Here is a 15,513-nt window from a genome sequence, read left to right as displayed (position 1 = left end):
TACAATGCAGTCTTTCTTATTCACTCTTTTTATACAAGCAAGTTGTCATCCTTGCCTAACTACACTAAAGTGCATTTAGAATCACATATCCATTCAGGATCCATTCCTTCCTAGGAGAGTAGATGTAAGCTGTGTTCTGCCAGATTCTTGCCCATAAAGCATGACTTGAAAGGTCCTGCAGAAAGTGGCCTCTTCAGTCCTAGGTGCTTCATCTCAGCTGTGCCTGCTCATAATGTAACCTAAGCTTTCATGCTGTGGACTCTGGTACTTACCAAGCACTGTTGCTCAGGGAACAGACAATGCTTCACAACTTTCATAATCTGCTCTTAAACAAGGCAGAGATTGTCAGTAGCTGGACTATAAAAGATGTGGCATGTTCTGAGGGCAGAAACCAATTTCTACGGAACACCTGCCTCATTTAAGGCTACCATAAGACACATGGTTTCACAGTCCTCAGAAAACTTCGTTTACTTTCTAAAACTCAATTAATTCTTGAGCTCCCTCCGTGGGATAAAACGAAACTGCCACTATAGTGAAGGCATGAGAAGCAGTTTTTACTGTAACCAGAAATAGAACCAAGAAAAGATCTGCAAAGATGAACTTGAAATGGACATCCAGACAAGATTTCTGGAAGCAATTCGGTGTCCTCTCTCTCCCTGGCCCAACCCAAGATGGCAATTCCTATCAGAGCCTTCTTTCCTCTGACAAGCCCTCCCATGTGTCAGGCCTTGCACAGAGCTAGAGGTCATGTTCCCAGGGTGACAGGGACCACCTTCCAAGCAGGCAACGAAACGACATCATAATGGGGGAAATGAGTCCTCATGGGAGATGGGAGGAGGATGGTGCACCTTGACAATTGTTTGTAACAGAAGATACTTGACCAGTAAACGCTGTTGTATCACATCCACCCATACCCACCCCAGGGTGCTCCAGCGGCCCATGGTTTACCAACCCGCACATTCCTCCCGTCAAATTAGTGGTGGCGCCCATCCACCTACTAAGCACGTTTCCAATTGAAGCAATCTCCGCCTCTCCACCAGCACCCACTTCTCCACCTTCCCATTCCTCTCTACAGACGTAATTGATTACTTACTAATCCTTCTGCTAAGGAGAATTTCAGCCTCACTGTAAGGATTCGTAACACTAACAGGGAAAAACTGGAGACTAGCTGGTAAAACTTTCCTGAAGGGTAGGAATATCGTAAGGAGGATGGCGTCCACACCATCAGTTCCCTTGAACTCCTCACTCCCAGCTCCCTATGAAGGATCGGTAACTTTAGAAATAAAGCATAAATGCTGTGGCAATTAGGTTTCTTCCTGGGAGTTTCTTGGGCATTCAGGAGTAACTCGTGTTTGTGTGTGTGTGTGTGTGTGTGTGTGTGTAGAAGGGAAAGGGTCGCAGGTTCCTACAGACCCAGACTCTGCTCCTTTGGCCACCTGATCCCAGGTGGCCGCGTCCCGGGGGCGGCGCGCAGGGAAGCACGGTGCCGGGGTGGCAGTGTGACACGGAGGGGTGTGACTGCGAGCCCCCCGCGCGCACCCGTACCCACCCTCGCACCCCGCACCGCCCGCGCAGCGTAACTGGCCGCTGCCGCCGCCGCAGACCGGGCTCGGGAGGTGCAGAGCACCGCGTGCGGAGTCGGAGAGGCAGGCGGGCGGGCTGCTGCCTGGCGTCCGCCGCGCGGTCCTCCCTCCTCCGCTCTCTCCGCCTCTCCCCTGGCGGCCGCGCAGCCCGGAACCTGGGAAGCCGCGGCGCCGAGCCCGCAGCTCGGGCGCGGGGACCAGCACAGAGGCGCGGGCGGCGGGAGCGCTGAGACCACAGTCCCCGCAGAGAGGCGGAGGGGAGCCCGGCCTGGACTGGCAGAGCCCAGCGTGAGTGTTTGCGCGTGAAAGCGAGGGCTGCACGGTGCTCGGCACTGACACCGCCGGCCCCGGCCCAGGTCGCCGCAGCTCGGTAGCCTCCCGTCTGCGCCCCAAGGCACGCGCGAAGCAGCCATGAACACCAACGAAGCCAAGGAGTATCTGGCCCGGAGAGAAATCCCTCAGCTTTTCGAGGTAGGGGGCTAGGTCTGGCAGAGTCGGACGGGGGAGATCGGGGCAGGGCATCCCCGAGGTTCTGGGTGAGGAAGCCGCGCCCCGTCCCACCTTGAAGACGAGGGGCACGCAAGTGAGGGCGCTTGCAGAAGCTTGCTCGCCCGCTTGCCCGGGGGTAGCTGCCTTTCTGGCGGATTGCTGGGTCCTTGGATAGCTCGACTCTTGTCGGGTGGCTGGGCTCAGAAGCCCCCATCTCGAAAATCAAGTTTCAGTCTTCAAACTGGTTCTGAAAGCAGGCTGCCCCCCGCGCATCCCTCCGATGTGGACTCCCAGGGTGGGCTGCTGGCAGCGGCCGGCCGCGCACTCCGGGGGCAAGGATCAGGCCAGGTGGGTACCCTGGCACCTAGCAGCGAGCAAGGACTCTGAACCGAGGGGTCCAGAGTCCCAGTCCCTCCGTGCGCCGAGGGTCGGGACCCCAGCGTTGACTCGGAAGTGAGGATGAAAGGGGCCCGCATAAGGGATAGCTTGGAGGAGAGGGATGAAGATGCAAAAAAACAAATCCAAACCCATCAAAGGCAGCGCTACCTCCCGGGTGGCAGTCACCCAGCGCTGCTCTGCGCTTTCGGTGAATGAACTGCAGAGCACGTTTTCCCGTAGTCTTGGAAGAGATAGATGGCTCTCCTTCCTCACCTCCCCAGCCCATAGCTTTCGCCCGCCTTAACCAACCCACCTAGAGAAAGCCAGTCCTAGAGGGAGTGGCGAGGCGGGCGTGACTCCTGTTGCTCTGTCTTCTTCCCACCGCATCACAGCATCATCTGCACCAGGGCCCCCGGGGGATGGGGGACACTTTGAGAATGCGGGAGAGGAAGCTGGAGGATGAACTAGAACCTTGGTTAGTTCTAAATGACAGCCAACCTCCCGAGTTGTTTTGCTTCCTTTCCTTCTCTCTGTATTTGAATTTTAAAACATTCCTTAATCCTGTGTTTTTACTTAGGTTAAGGGAAAAAAATGGAAGCAAGCCAGGCTTCACAGAGCAAGTCCTGAAACCAGGTTCCGCATTTCTGAAAGATGATAGACTATAGACTAATGTAGTAAACTAGAAGTCGTGCATTGCTCTTTCTCCTATTTGAGGGGGGTTGTTCTGCTAAAAGGAATTTTATAACACTACTTGGAAAAATAATTTTGCCTATGTTTTCCCAAATTGTCTTTAAATGGACCTCCATAATTACAGATCTTCCTTTTTAATTCACCTCTTAAGCCACCAATTTCAGGTCTATCTGAAAACAAGATATCCAGGTAAATCACCCACTAAGCACAAGCCTGGTACGTGAAACTCAAGTCTAGCAAATGTGTCACTAATATTTGAAAATAATCAGGAGATGTTGCATACGGACAGGTCTTGAGGGTTTGTAGGATTCTTGTTTAAGAATTTTCTTTGTTTCTATCTTCAAAAAGTAAACATGGAGATGAAGACCTGAAGGGTTTTGTCCATAAATACTACTACTGACATCAGTGTCATTCCTAAAAGAATAATTAGAAGCATCTGCAGGAGGGTCACCTGATTGCAAAGTGCCACTTAAATAGTACTCCTATTTTCTTTATAAATGTAGGTACTGTTTTTCTCCTTGGTAACTGCAGAGAATTTTGATCGTTTGTACATGAAAATCTACACTGTTTATGCAAATAAGCAATGGCAGGTGCTTTTGTTCAGGTGCTATGCTTTTCCTTGGCTTTTCTGCATATGAATGGGAGGTTACAAAATAGTACACACCCAGAAAAGGAAGTCAACTTGCTTAGGTGAAATACAGAATTATAGAGTACTTAAATGCAATCCCAGGCAATGCGAAGATGGAATGAGACTGCTGGTAACCTCCAAAGGCTCCATCCTTCCTGTAAGAAGAATCTGTGCTGCTCGTAGCATAAGAGAAAAGTAAAACTTGGCAGTTCTCCATGGGATGAATGTAGATAGCAAAACCAAATGCTTTAAGTTTCCAAACTGGATTTTATCCCTCAAAAATGCAATATGGGTACCTATATAAAGTTTCTAGGTATATAAAGTTTCAATTAAATATCTATCAAACCCAAAACACTGGACACAATTGTAGATACTAGACACCATTGTAGACCAAGAGAATGATTATTGAATCTGCATATTGTCAAGCAACAATCTGTATCTTACTGACATTTCAGATTTCCTTCTGACATGAGATGTCACATGAACTAAAAGGATAGGTTCAAGTTTGGGATGTGTTTCCATTTCTAGATTAAATGTTTAAGGCAAAAATCACTTTTCCCTAATTCTGTCATGAAATCTTAACTCTAGTTAACTTTATGGTATGTATATTGATCTTGTGTCGTTGTACCTTAGAGCAGAGATTTGGCAATCCATTTGAATACTGGGGAAAATCAAAATAGATTACTCAAGTTCTCAGAGGGTTAACTCAAATAGACTGAGTAAAACAATATCTGCTGGTTGTTTTGGTGACTATTAGAAGAAAATATTTAAATTATCTATGAAGGAGTGGACCTCATTCTCACTTCTGATATCTCTACCCCTTTCGGAGTCAGATTCGGTTAGAAAGGGTGGAAACATATATTTTCCAGCAAAAAATTCTTCATTGAGTATGTTCACTCATTTTAGGGCAATAAAAGGGATAAAAACTCAATGTTGGCTTAAAACTCAACATTCAAAAAATTAGGATCGTGGCATCCAGTCCCATCACTTTGTGGCTGATAGATGAGGAAACAATGGAAACAGTGACAGATTTTATCTTTTGGGGCTCCAGAATCACTGCAGATAGTGACTGCAGCCATGAAATTAAAAGACGCTTGCTCCTTGGAAGAAAAGCTATGACCAACCTAGACAGCATTTTAAAAAGCAGAGACATTACTTTGCTGATAAAGTTCCATCTAGTCAAAGCTATGGTTTTTCCAGTAGTCATGTATGGATGTGAGAGTTAGACCATAAAGAAAGCTGAGTGCCAAAGAATTGATGCTTTTGAACTGTGATGTTGAAGGAGACTCTTGAGAGTCCCTTGGACTACAAGGAGATCCAACCAGTCCATCCTAAAGGAAATCAGTCCTGAATATTCACTGGAAGGACTGATGCTGAAGCTGAAACTCCAACTTGGCCACCTGATGCAAAGAAATGACTCATTGGAAAAGACCCTGATGCTGGGAAAGATTGAGGGCAGGAGCAGAAGGGGATGACAGAGGATAAGATGGTTGGATGGCATCACTGACTCAATGGCCAAGAGTTGGTGATGGACAGTGGGGCCTGGCATGTTGCAGTCCATGGGGTTGCAAAGAGTTGGACACGACTGAGCGACTGAACTGAGGGATAAAAAAATAAAGATCTAATCTCAGTTGGTAAAGAATCTGCCGGCAATGCAGGAGACCTGGGTTTGATCCCTGGGTTGTGAAGATCCGCTGGAGAAGGGATAGGATACCCACTCCAATATTCTGGCCTGGAGAATTCTATGGACTGTATGGTCAATGGGGTCGCAAAGAGTTGGACACGACTGAGTGACTTTCACTTTCACTTTCAATCTTGAATGACTCAAATTGCAGTTGGATTACCTATGGGGCACAGATTTTCTGGCACTTTCTTTTTATCCCATATATGTTTTTACAAGATGTAGAGAGAGGAATATAGGAAATCAAAACCATTGAGTTGGAATCCTAGGCCTACGAGTTTCTAGCTGAGTAACCTAGGTCAATTCACTAACATCTCTGAACCCTGATTTCCTAGTCTATAAATGAGGATAATAATGCCACATAGGACTGAAAGTGCATTAAGTAAGCTAAAACACACAGATATACAGTAAGATGTAGAGTAAGCCCTGTCACGGAGTTAGCTACGTTAATGTAGGAGGAATGTGAGGAGTTAAACGCAATGTGTGTGTGTGTGTGTGTGTGTGTGTGTGTGTATGCCCAAGTTGATTTTTTCCACTCCCTCTGCAGTTGAACCCCTCAGATTGAACATTCTAACCCATATTACTTAGGGTTTCAGAGGATTAATGTACCTGGTAGAAACTGCCTACCATTTTGAGCAACTCGCACAAGAATAATTTGAAAATAAAGTGCTGTATTTAGAAAAGCTGTTAGCCTTTCAAAGAGTGTATGTTTTGTTTATTAATGACAGTGATAATAATCCTCAATGCTTTCCACAAAATACTCCAAAAGAAAACTTTCACATCAGCTCAGTTCCCAGAAATGAGCATTTCCAAATTTGTAGCATTTATATAAATTAATACTTGTGACATATCAGACACCAGGCTTTCTTCTATAATTTCAATTACATATTGAAATATACACATTATAGTGATTTATTATATATCAAATAGATTTTTTGGAGTCAGTCTTTATATTTTGAGTGTATTTTTTTTCTGATTAGAGAACAGTCCAGGATGTACCTGCCATGTGCAAGGAAAAGTGTCAGAGGCTGGATAGTGAGAAATAAATAAGACCCACACTGTATTGTTGAAGATTTTATAGGTTAGAAGAGAAGACCAAAACATAAACTGATGGTTTTAGTATGAATGACAGGTAAGAGTTTTTTCTGGGTACAATGAACACCAAAGAAGGGGTCTGCAAGCCAACCCAAGGGTTCAGTGGGGACATTCTGATGATGATTATGATGGTGATTAAAACCATCAACATTTATTATTTACTGTGTTCCAGGTGTTTCAATCCATAAATCACCCTCTGCAACTGAGGCTTGGAGACTTTAAGGATGGGTAGGAATGAAATCAGTCATGACTGGGGCATGTACTTAATCTCTGTACTTAATCTCATATTGATAGAGTTCATCCATTTTAAACAATGCAGTTTGCCCTCATTGTTTTTGTTTTGTTTTTTGCCTTAATTGTTTAAAGGACAGAGAATGCTAAGCTGAAAACTAACTGGTCAAGAATTTAAGGGGTTGTTTTAATTACTCAGTAAGAGCATAATTTCAACTCAAATTGTTTATTTAAAAAATGCAAAGAATCCAAACAACCCAGAATTTAAAGATGGGATATACACTATTTTGACAAAGGTGGTTTAAAAACATATTTTATGTGGACATATTTTGTTGTTATATTTCAGAGCCTTTTGAATGGACTGATGTGTTCGAAGCCTGAAGACCCAGTAGAGTACTTGGAAAGTTGTTTACAGAAAGTAAAGGAATTAGGGGGATGTGACAAGGTGAAATGGGATACATTTGTAAGCCAGGAGAAGAAGACTTTACCTCCACTCAATGGAGGACAGTCACGGAGATCCTTCCTAAGAAATGGTAATGTATATGTAGAATAATCATTTACATTTATAGCAATATTCTTTAAAACATAACATATAAACTGTAGGCAGTGATTTAATTTAATAGGTTTTCAAATGCTTGAAAGGATATTTGGTTCTGAAACAGGACTAATTTCTCTCTGCTACTAATTCTAATCTCCTCTATGATAAGACAAACACAATTACATACCGTTGTCCAGTACTTCACTAAAAGCTTAATGAAATTTTTTACTGACTTCATTATTTTGTAAAATGAATTACATTAACAAACTGATTTTTTCTTAAAATTGCAATAAGACTTTTCCAAATAAATGAGTAGATGACAGACAAAATTGATAGTTATTAATAACTATAACATTTTTATTAGCTAAGAAGAGATTTAACTTGTTGCTGTGTTTCCAAATTCATTTTAATGTATCTGCATAAATGCATGTAAAGTTTATACTAGTTAACTCAAGAAGGATTTATTTAGCAGGTACTGAATGCAAAGCATGAGATTAGGCATTTGGGTGCTAGGAAAGAAATGGGATGCATAAACTTGTTTAACAATTTTAGAAATAATTTGGAACTAGGAACTGGAGTTCACTAGAGGAGATTCATGGTATCCTAGCTTTCCAAAATTTGTGTTTATCAAAAATTAGTTCAACATCAGCCAAGCAGCCTTTTAGGCTCCAGATAAAATTGAGAAATACAATAGTATTTGCAAAGTGGAATCAGTTCCAATCAGAAGAAGCCAATTAATTCTTTTCCAGTGGCCCAAATCATTCTATTTTCAAAATTTAAACCATTCTTAAAAATTGTACCTAGAAAAGTTTTAATTATGCAGACAGAATTTGAAACAGAGACAATTCTATTTGCAATAAATGCAAGGGGAAATACATTTTAGTTTGTTTTTTCTTACCATTGGGGCTTTCCTGGTGGCTTAGTGGTAAAAAACCCACCTGCCAATGCAGGAGACATGGGTTCAATCCCTGAGTTGAAAAGATCCCTTGGAGAAGAAAATGGCAACCCACTCCAGTATTCTTGCCTGGAAAATTCCATGGACAGGAGAGCCTGGTGGGCCATAGTCCATAGGGTTGCAAAGAGTCAGACACAACGACTAAACAACAGCAACATCTTACCTTGACACCCTTAAATTTTATTTGAACACGGGGAGGAGTCATAGTGTATTAATTTTTAAGAAACACAAGCAAGGAGAAAAAGCAGAAATGCTATTGTCTCAGAAATATCTCCGGAGAGGAGAAGACTTCTCTGTCCATGCAGGAGCTCCTCTAGGTCATTTAGGCTTCGATGTTCAAAAGAGCATCTGTAGGCAGTTATCACGGTGGCAGACCACTTAGGAAATTACTGCTTAAGGAAACACAATGATATTTCTGTGAGCTTGAAGGGTTCATACACCTTCCCCAAAGGGCTAATTTCCTTCCCAGAATGTCATAATATATTTGTATCTAGCTCAATGTTAAATCCATGCCCTCTGCCCTTGTTAAATCAAGTGACAAATATGGGGAATTTCTTTTTAAACCTTTAAGCACTACAAACCTTAAGTATTACTGGATTTAGTCTAAGATATGTTTATGCTTTCAAATGTAAGTCTAAGAGGATGTGACATTTCCCTAATCGAAAAGCTGCTCTCAGACTGGTTGTATAAACTACTGCTGCTAGGTCACTTCAGTTGTGTCCGACTCTGTGCGACCCCATAGACGGCAGCCCACCAGGCTCCCCCGTCCCTGGGATTCTCCAGGCAAGAACACTGGAGTGGGTTGCCATTGCCTTCTCTGGTATAAACTACTACTTTGTAACAAAATGAAATTTGAATGCTCCTGTTTTATACTATTACTTGTCTTCATTATATATAGAAGCCAGGCAGGCCAAGTATGTAGTAGACAATGGTAGGGATATGGTGAAACTGGAAAACAAGACTAGAGGGAACAGTCATTGTCTAAAGGCAGTCAAGCACAAATTTTGGGAAAACATCAAGATGAACAAAGCACATCTATGGGGCTGCATTGGACCCACTGATGACCATTTTGGAACCCTCGATTAGCAGAATGAGCTACAATAGGAATGGAAAATGTAGGTTTGACTTTCATTAAAATTGAAATTGCTTGTTAATTTTAGACTCTCCATACCTATTGACACTTTACCAGAATTCCCACTTAGAAATCTTTTACTTAATCATCAAATAAAAGCTTTCACATACTATGGTAACAAGAATGTTATATCACACTGTCTGATATCTGGAACATAGCCTAAAAGGCAGAAAATAGTTTCTAAACTGATGAATCCTGAAATAATAAAATTTTATTTTATGAAATGCTATACAAGTTTGTGCTTGGTAGGTTTTTAACTGTGATTTATAGAATACATTGTTAAAAATCAACAGTATTGCTAACTTCCTTGTAACTTAAAGTGTTGTTATTATTTCTAGAAATAAAAAGTGATTTGTGCATTTTTGCTGAAATATTGACAGAGCGATGCTAATATATAATTATTATGAAAAATTATTCTGTGAAATAAAACATTTTAATAATTTTTAAGCAATTTACTTTTCTAAGTAAAAATATAAAACAAGGATAAATTATTAGCTGACAGTTCTTTAAAATGTTATACTATAAATGTGAGATGAGCATCCATTTTTTTGCAGTGTATGTACAACTGAACAAATGATTACTCATAAATTAAGAGTTTTAGTCCTATAGCTCCAAATGTCCACAGAACTTTTCTTTTGGAATATCTCATTGTCATCTTTACTAAACATGTCAAAAACTAAACATATCATATTTGCTTCAAAACGACCCTCCTTTTCTTATTTCCATGGAGTCAGTCAATGAGTCAGTTGAGCTATAAAATAACCATGTATTGAGTACTGCTATGTGTCAGACACGCTTTTAAGACTGAGGTTGTGTAGCCTCCAAGAAAGAACAAACGTGGCACATGCCTCATGGAACTTACAGTGTAGGATGAAGCCAAGCATTAAATATGTAATTAGAAGCACAGTGACTGCTATAGGAAATACCATATGCTGATATTAACAAGGCAGATGGATCCATCCTCAGCTAGATTCAAGGTAGGCTTCCTAGAAGAACTGATATGCTAATATAAGAGACAGAAAGCTGAGTAGGTGTCAGATAGAAAAGGATGGAGGAGATTGAGAGTGCACTAGGGAACAGAGAGCAGAAATACCTGACATAGGAGAGGTCTGGATAAAGACAGGAAGGAGAGAAGCCCAGTATTTCTGGAACATTAAAGAGAGGGCAGGAAGATACAGTATGAAATGCAGTGCGTTCCCTATCTTTTAGGCTTTTCACCTGGCAGTTGTTTTTGAACAGTCACCTTCACTGATCTCTCGTGTGTGTGCGCGCTAAGTCGCTTCAGTCATGTCCAACCTATGCGACCCTTTGGACTGTACGTAGCCCACCAGCTCCTCTGACCATGGGATTCTCCAGGCAAGAATATTAGAGTGAATTGCCATACCCTCCTCCAGAAGAGTATGGCAGAAGACCTCCTCTAGGAGATCTTCCCGACCCAGGGACTGAACTCATGTCTCCTGCATTAGCAGGCAGGTTCTTTACCACTAGCGCCATCTGGGAAGCCCATATCCTAATCCAAACCATGTCCTTATCCAAATCATGTCCTTCATATCTAGCACTCATTTCCATATCCCCTGTTTCCCCTCTTACCTAAGCCCTCACTTCTCTTGTGTGAATCACTTTAACAGCCTTCTAGTTGTACTCTTTCTGCTCCTAGTTTTTCCCTACTCAAATCCATTCTAAACAACCACCAGATTTATTTTCCTGGAAAACCTATTTCATTATGTCATTCCTCTACCCCCCAAAAAACCTCCACTGGGTTTCTACCAGATTGAAGCTGAAACCCTTACCCTGGTGATTAAAGTCCTCCACATTGTGACCACACACTACCTACCCATCTTCCGGCTTTTCTCCATGTGTGTGCTAAGTTGCTGCTATCATGGAACTTTTTCTAATGGGAATGGACAAACAAATGAATTAGAGGCCTCTCAGATGGTGAAGAGGTATGTGCTGTGTAGACCATTATTATAAGGGGTGATGTCCTTGAAACTAACTGAGTGGCTGCCCCAGATTAAAATGTCAGTAAAGTCCTCTTATAGGAGGTGACATTTAAACTGAAATGTGAGTGACAGAAGCAGTTAGCCATGGGCTCAGTAAGGAAAGAGTATTTCAAGCAATGGACTTTGAGCCAAGTGTGAAAGCAAGCAACTAGTAGGGGTCTATTGCAGTAGTCTGGGTAAATGATGGTAGTTTGGGGAAGAGTTGTGTTAGTGGAGACACAGAAAAAAAAAACAAAAAAAAACTGTGTTTCAGATATGTTTTAGAGGTAAGTCTATGGGAACAGATGTGAAGAGTAAGGGAAGAAAATAGTCAAGGATAATGCTTAAAGTGGTGCCCTGTGTTGGATGAAGCAATTCAATTTAAAGGCAGAACAGGATAATATTGTTAGTGCCTTTACTGACATAGCCCTTCCCAGAATTTTCTAAAGAATACCCACTGTCATCTGTAGACAACCTCACTCTTTTCTTGTAAATAAAGTGAGTCCCATGAGTCAGTAGTCAATGACCTCATTTATTGTATGAACCGAAAATGAAAAGTTCTGCCTGATCAGCATCCCCTGGTGAGATGTGAGCATTATGCCATGCTAAAATCCAGTAATGCCCTTAACCAGATTTCTCATGGAAGGCCAGGTGACTTTCCGTCTCCTTTGTGCTGTTGCCTTTGGGGTAGTTACAGCTTCTCTTTGCCTCCTTGAATACCAGACCATGAAGAAGAAGGAAGGATCTATGAATCAAATATCAATAGCTGGTTGAGGCCATCTGCCTGACTTGGGCTTGCCAGCTCTGTCCTCTGGTCTATTTGAATATGTCATTTGTATTTCCAACTCGAGTCTTGTATTTTATTTCTCCCAACTGAGAAATCCTTTCTACATTTCATCACCTGTTCTAGTCTTTCAAGGTTCAAGTCCTGCCTCCTTTTCAAGTTCTTTTATACCACTCCAGCCCAGATGGATCTACGCATTCATTGAACTCCTATGGTGTTTACCATAGAGATATTCATTTTAGCGCTTAACAAACCTGGTATACATACTGCTACCAAATATAAGCATGTAAGCTCTATATAAGCTCTGTGAGGATAGGATTACATGTTATTTTATTTTTCTACTGAACCATCCTCAACACACTAACATGTCTAACAATAAATAGCAAATATTTGTCACTATTGTAGATGTAAATTTAAATCTTCATAGTCACATTTTTTAATCAAGGAGATTAAAGATAATAAATATTGGGAAAGTAAAGTTAAATGACAATGAAAGCTGTTCCAAATGTAGAAAACGTTTGCTACTCTCTGCCTTGTAACAATACCTTAAGTTTTTGTGCATTATGCCACCAAGCTGTTCCACAGAATGACATCATAGTACCTGAATCATAGTGACTGCATATCTATATTTATGGATAAATGAAACATTATATGTTAGCATTATCTCCATGGGCAGCTGGATATGGTTGTGAAAGTTGTGAAGGTATGCAGTACAATACTCTAGGGAACACCATTTTCAGAGAACAGGATATACATGAACTACCAGGCAAGACTAGGCGAACTTAATGTTCCTCTAGGGCCGAAGTTGGCAGCCTATGAACCGAGGGCCAAGTCTGGCTTCCTGCTTGTTTTTTATAAACAAAGTTTAATTGGAACATAAGCACATCCACTTGTTTACTTATTATCTAAAACTGTTTTCCTAACTATTAATAATTGTAGTATGAGACTCTATGACCCTCAAAGCCCCAGGTGGAGACTATATGACCCTTTAAGGAAGAGTTTGCTGACCACTTAAGGGGACAGGAATCTACTCTCAGTTTAAAACAATCAAATCATTTAATTTTAAAATTTCTTCAACTAATTGGTTAAGTGCATAAAATGCTTTATTGTGCTTTTTTTTTTTTTTCCGTTTCAAAGTTATCTTACTCTTTTGCAGTAATGCCTGAAAATTCAAACTTTCCTTATCGGCGGTATGATCGGCTCCCTCCAATTCATCAATTCTCTATAGAAAGTGACACGGACCTTTCTGAGACTGCAGAGCTAATTGAGGAGTATGAGGTCTTTGATCCTACTAGACCTCGACCAAAAATCATTCTTGTCATAGGTATGAGGCAGAAAGCAAAATTCTCATGCTATTGCTCTCTTTGTTCGTATGTTTATGTTTCAAAAATTATGTCAACTATGCACCATATTTGCAAATACTTAGCTGGATAATAAGTAGAATAGAAACAAAAACTCGAGAGACAGTAGATGGACATATTTTTAGTATCATTTTCAATGAAATATATTGTTATATTTAATGCCTATTGCACTTTTATAGAATCTCATTACAATGTTGTAGAAATTCCTGGTCATTGAAAATAAGTGACCTCTTCAAGATTTATTGCCTTGTGGTTTTTATCTGCTTAATTTTTAATGTAGGTAACTGCATCCATTAGAAGTGTTCTAAACATGATGTGGTTTTTTTTTCCCTTTAACTCAACAAACTGAATTTTTACTGGCTATTAACTTTTGAGAAAAAAAAATAAATATGACATACTGGCACCTACAATAAAATCTAAGTTTGATATTAGATTATATTAACCAAATCTAATAGAACAATCTTTTACACAACAAGTAACATCTGAGTATTAATGAATATAACAAGGCTAATAGTTAATTTTTTAAATTGCCATGGTGAATCTTATGTTGAATATGAAAGTATCAGTCTGATGCCATTTCACAAGGAATAGATATTGAAAATGTCTTAAGTAATTTTACAACATGCATTTTTGACCACCCTTGCAATTCTAGCTTCCTCAAAAGCTGTAGAATTATGAGAGACCTGTGAATATGAAACATTTGCAATCATTGTCTCACTTTCCTATTTGACTCAGCTTTTGCAAAGATGACCAAAAGCAAAAATCTAGTGTGAGATATTCAAAGCTATTCTAGCCAGCAATTGTTAGCCAAAAGCCACATGTATACAGCCCCCAAGTAAAGAAATACTGTTCCCAGAAGATCTAATGATGATGGCAACTGGGAAAAAACATGCCAATAAACATAAGAAAAAGAATTCAAGTTTACCAGACTAGCAGAAGGGACATTTGTACGTCTATAAGTCTAATGAAAATAAAGTTGCAAATATATTTAGCCCTGGATTGTTATAATAATTGTAGTGTGAGAGTACAGAAATCAATTTTCTAAAATGTCAAAATATTCTCATGGTTTATGGCAGCCACTAACTATTAAGCCATAAATCTCTATCTATTCTTGAAACTGGAATTTTTGTGTATGTGCTTAAAATTTTGGAGTTCTTACCGAGAAGACAAGGAAATGCTTTATTGAAAGATAAAGCCAGAGGTAAAGAATTGTTGGAAATTGTTTCACCATTTTATAATGAGATATTCTGTTTTGTTTTTCTTGTTGTTGTTAGTACAGTATTGGTGATTATTATCAAGATAAACAAATGAAAACTGGATTGTTCATGAAAAGGGTATAATACAAGTTGCTGTTGTAAAAATAGCAAATGTATATGAATTTTTTGTACACTGTGAATTTTATATGAAAATTATTTTAAAATTTCCATAAACTAATATCTGTGGAGAAGATACAAATGCTCAAATCCCATCCGCTTCACAGTTCTTTTTTACTGAATAAAATCAGCTAGTTTCCCAAGGGTGTGATTTTGGTTTTAGACTTACACAATGTGTTGTAACATTTTATGTGTTATAAGAATGAAACAGAACCAGTGAGCAAAAATAACTTTTAGAGGACTGGGATAAGAGAAGAAAAGAATTGAACCTTAGGTTGTCTGAGAAAATTGGGACGATTTTATGACTTTTGAGGAATTATAAAATAATTGTACCTGACCCTTACAAATTTTTATTAGTTCTATCCTGACAAAGAGGGGGGAGTACAGATAGCCACATCTAAATAAGCAAAATTTCCCTTCTGGCAATACAAAAAAAATTTTTTTAAGCTAGCCTTCTTGGCACAGATGTTAATGAATTTCTCTTATGTTAGCATAATTGTAAAATCTAAGAATAAGATGGATCCTAATATTTAAAGTAGTGGAATTAAATAAACATAGCAAATTAAACTTACTCTGATTTCAGGGAAAAGAAAATAAGATTAATTTGTTATGATGC

General features: G+C 40.2%; 1 protein-coding gene across 1 annotated transcript in view; it reads left to right on the top strand.

Moving 5' to 3' along the window:
* Positions 1 to 1,845: 1,845 nt before the first annotated feature.
* AK5 (adenylate kinase 5) overlaps positions 1,846 to 15,513 on the top strand; it is a 261,478-nt gene continuing 247,810 nt past the window's right edge. The window contains exons 1-3 of the mRNA XM_040232542.1: positions 1,846 to 2,054; positions 7,122 to 7,308; positions 13,320 to 13,487. Of these exons, the coding sequence (XP_040088476.1) occupies positions 1,995 to 2,054; positions 7,122 to 7,308; positions 13,320 to 13,487 (415 nt within the window). The 5' untranslated portion in view covers positions 1,846 to 1,994. The remainder of the gene's footprint in view (positions 2,055 to 7,121; positions 7,309 to 13,319; positions 13,488 to 15,513) is intronic.

The sequence above is a fragment of the Oryx dammah genome, unplaced genomic scaffold (genome assembly GCF_014754425.2).
Source record: "Oryx dammah isolate SB20612 unplaced genomic scaffold, SCBI_Odam_1.1 HiC_scaffold_28, whole genome shotgun sequence".
NCBI classification, from domain to species: Eukaryota; Metazoa; Chordata; class Mammalia; order Artiodactyla; family Bovidae; genus Oryx; species Oryx dammah.
The sequence above is the reverse complement of the archived record's forward strand: the minus strand, read 5'-3'. Positions and strand labels throughout refer to the sequence as shown.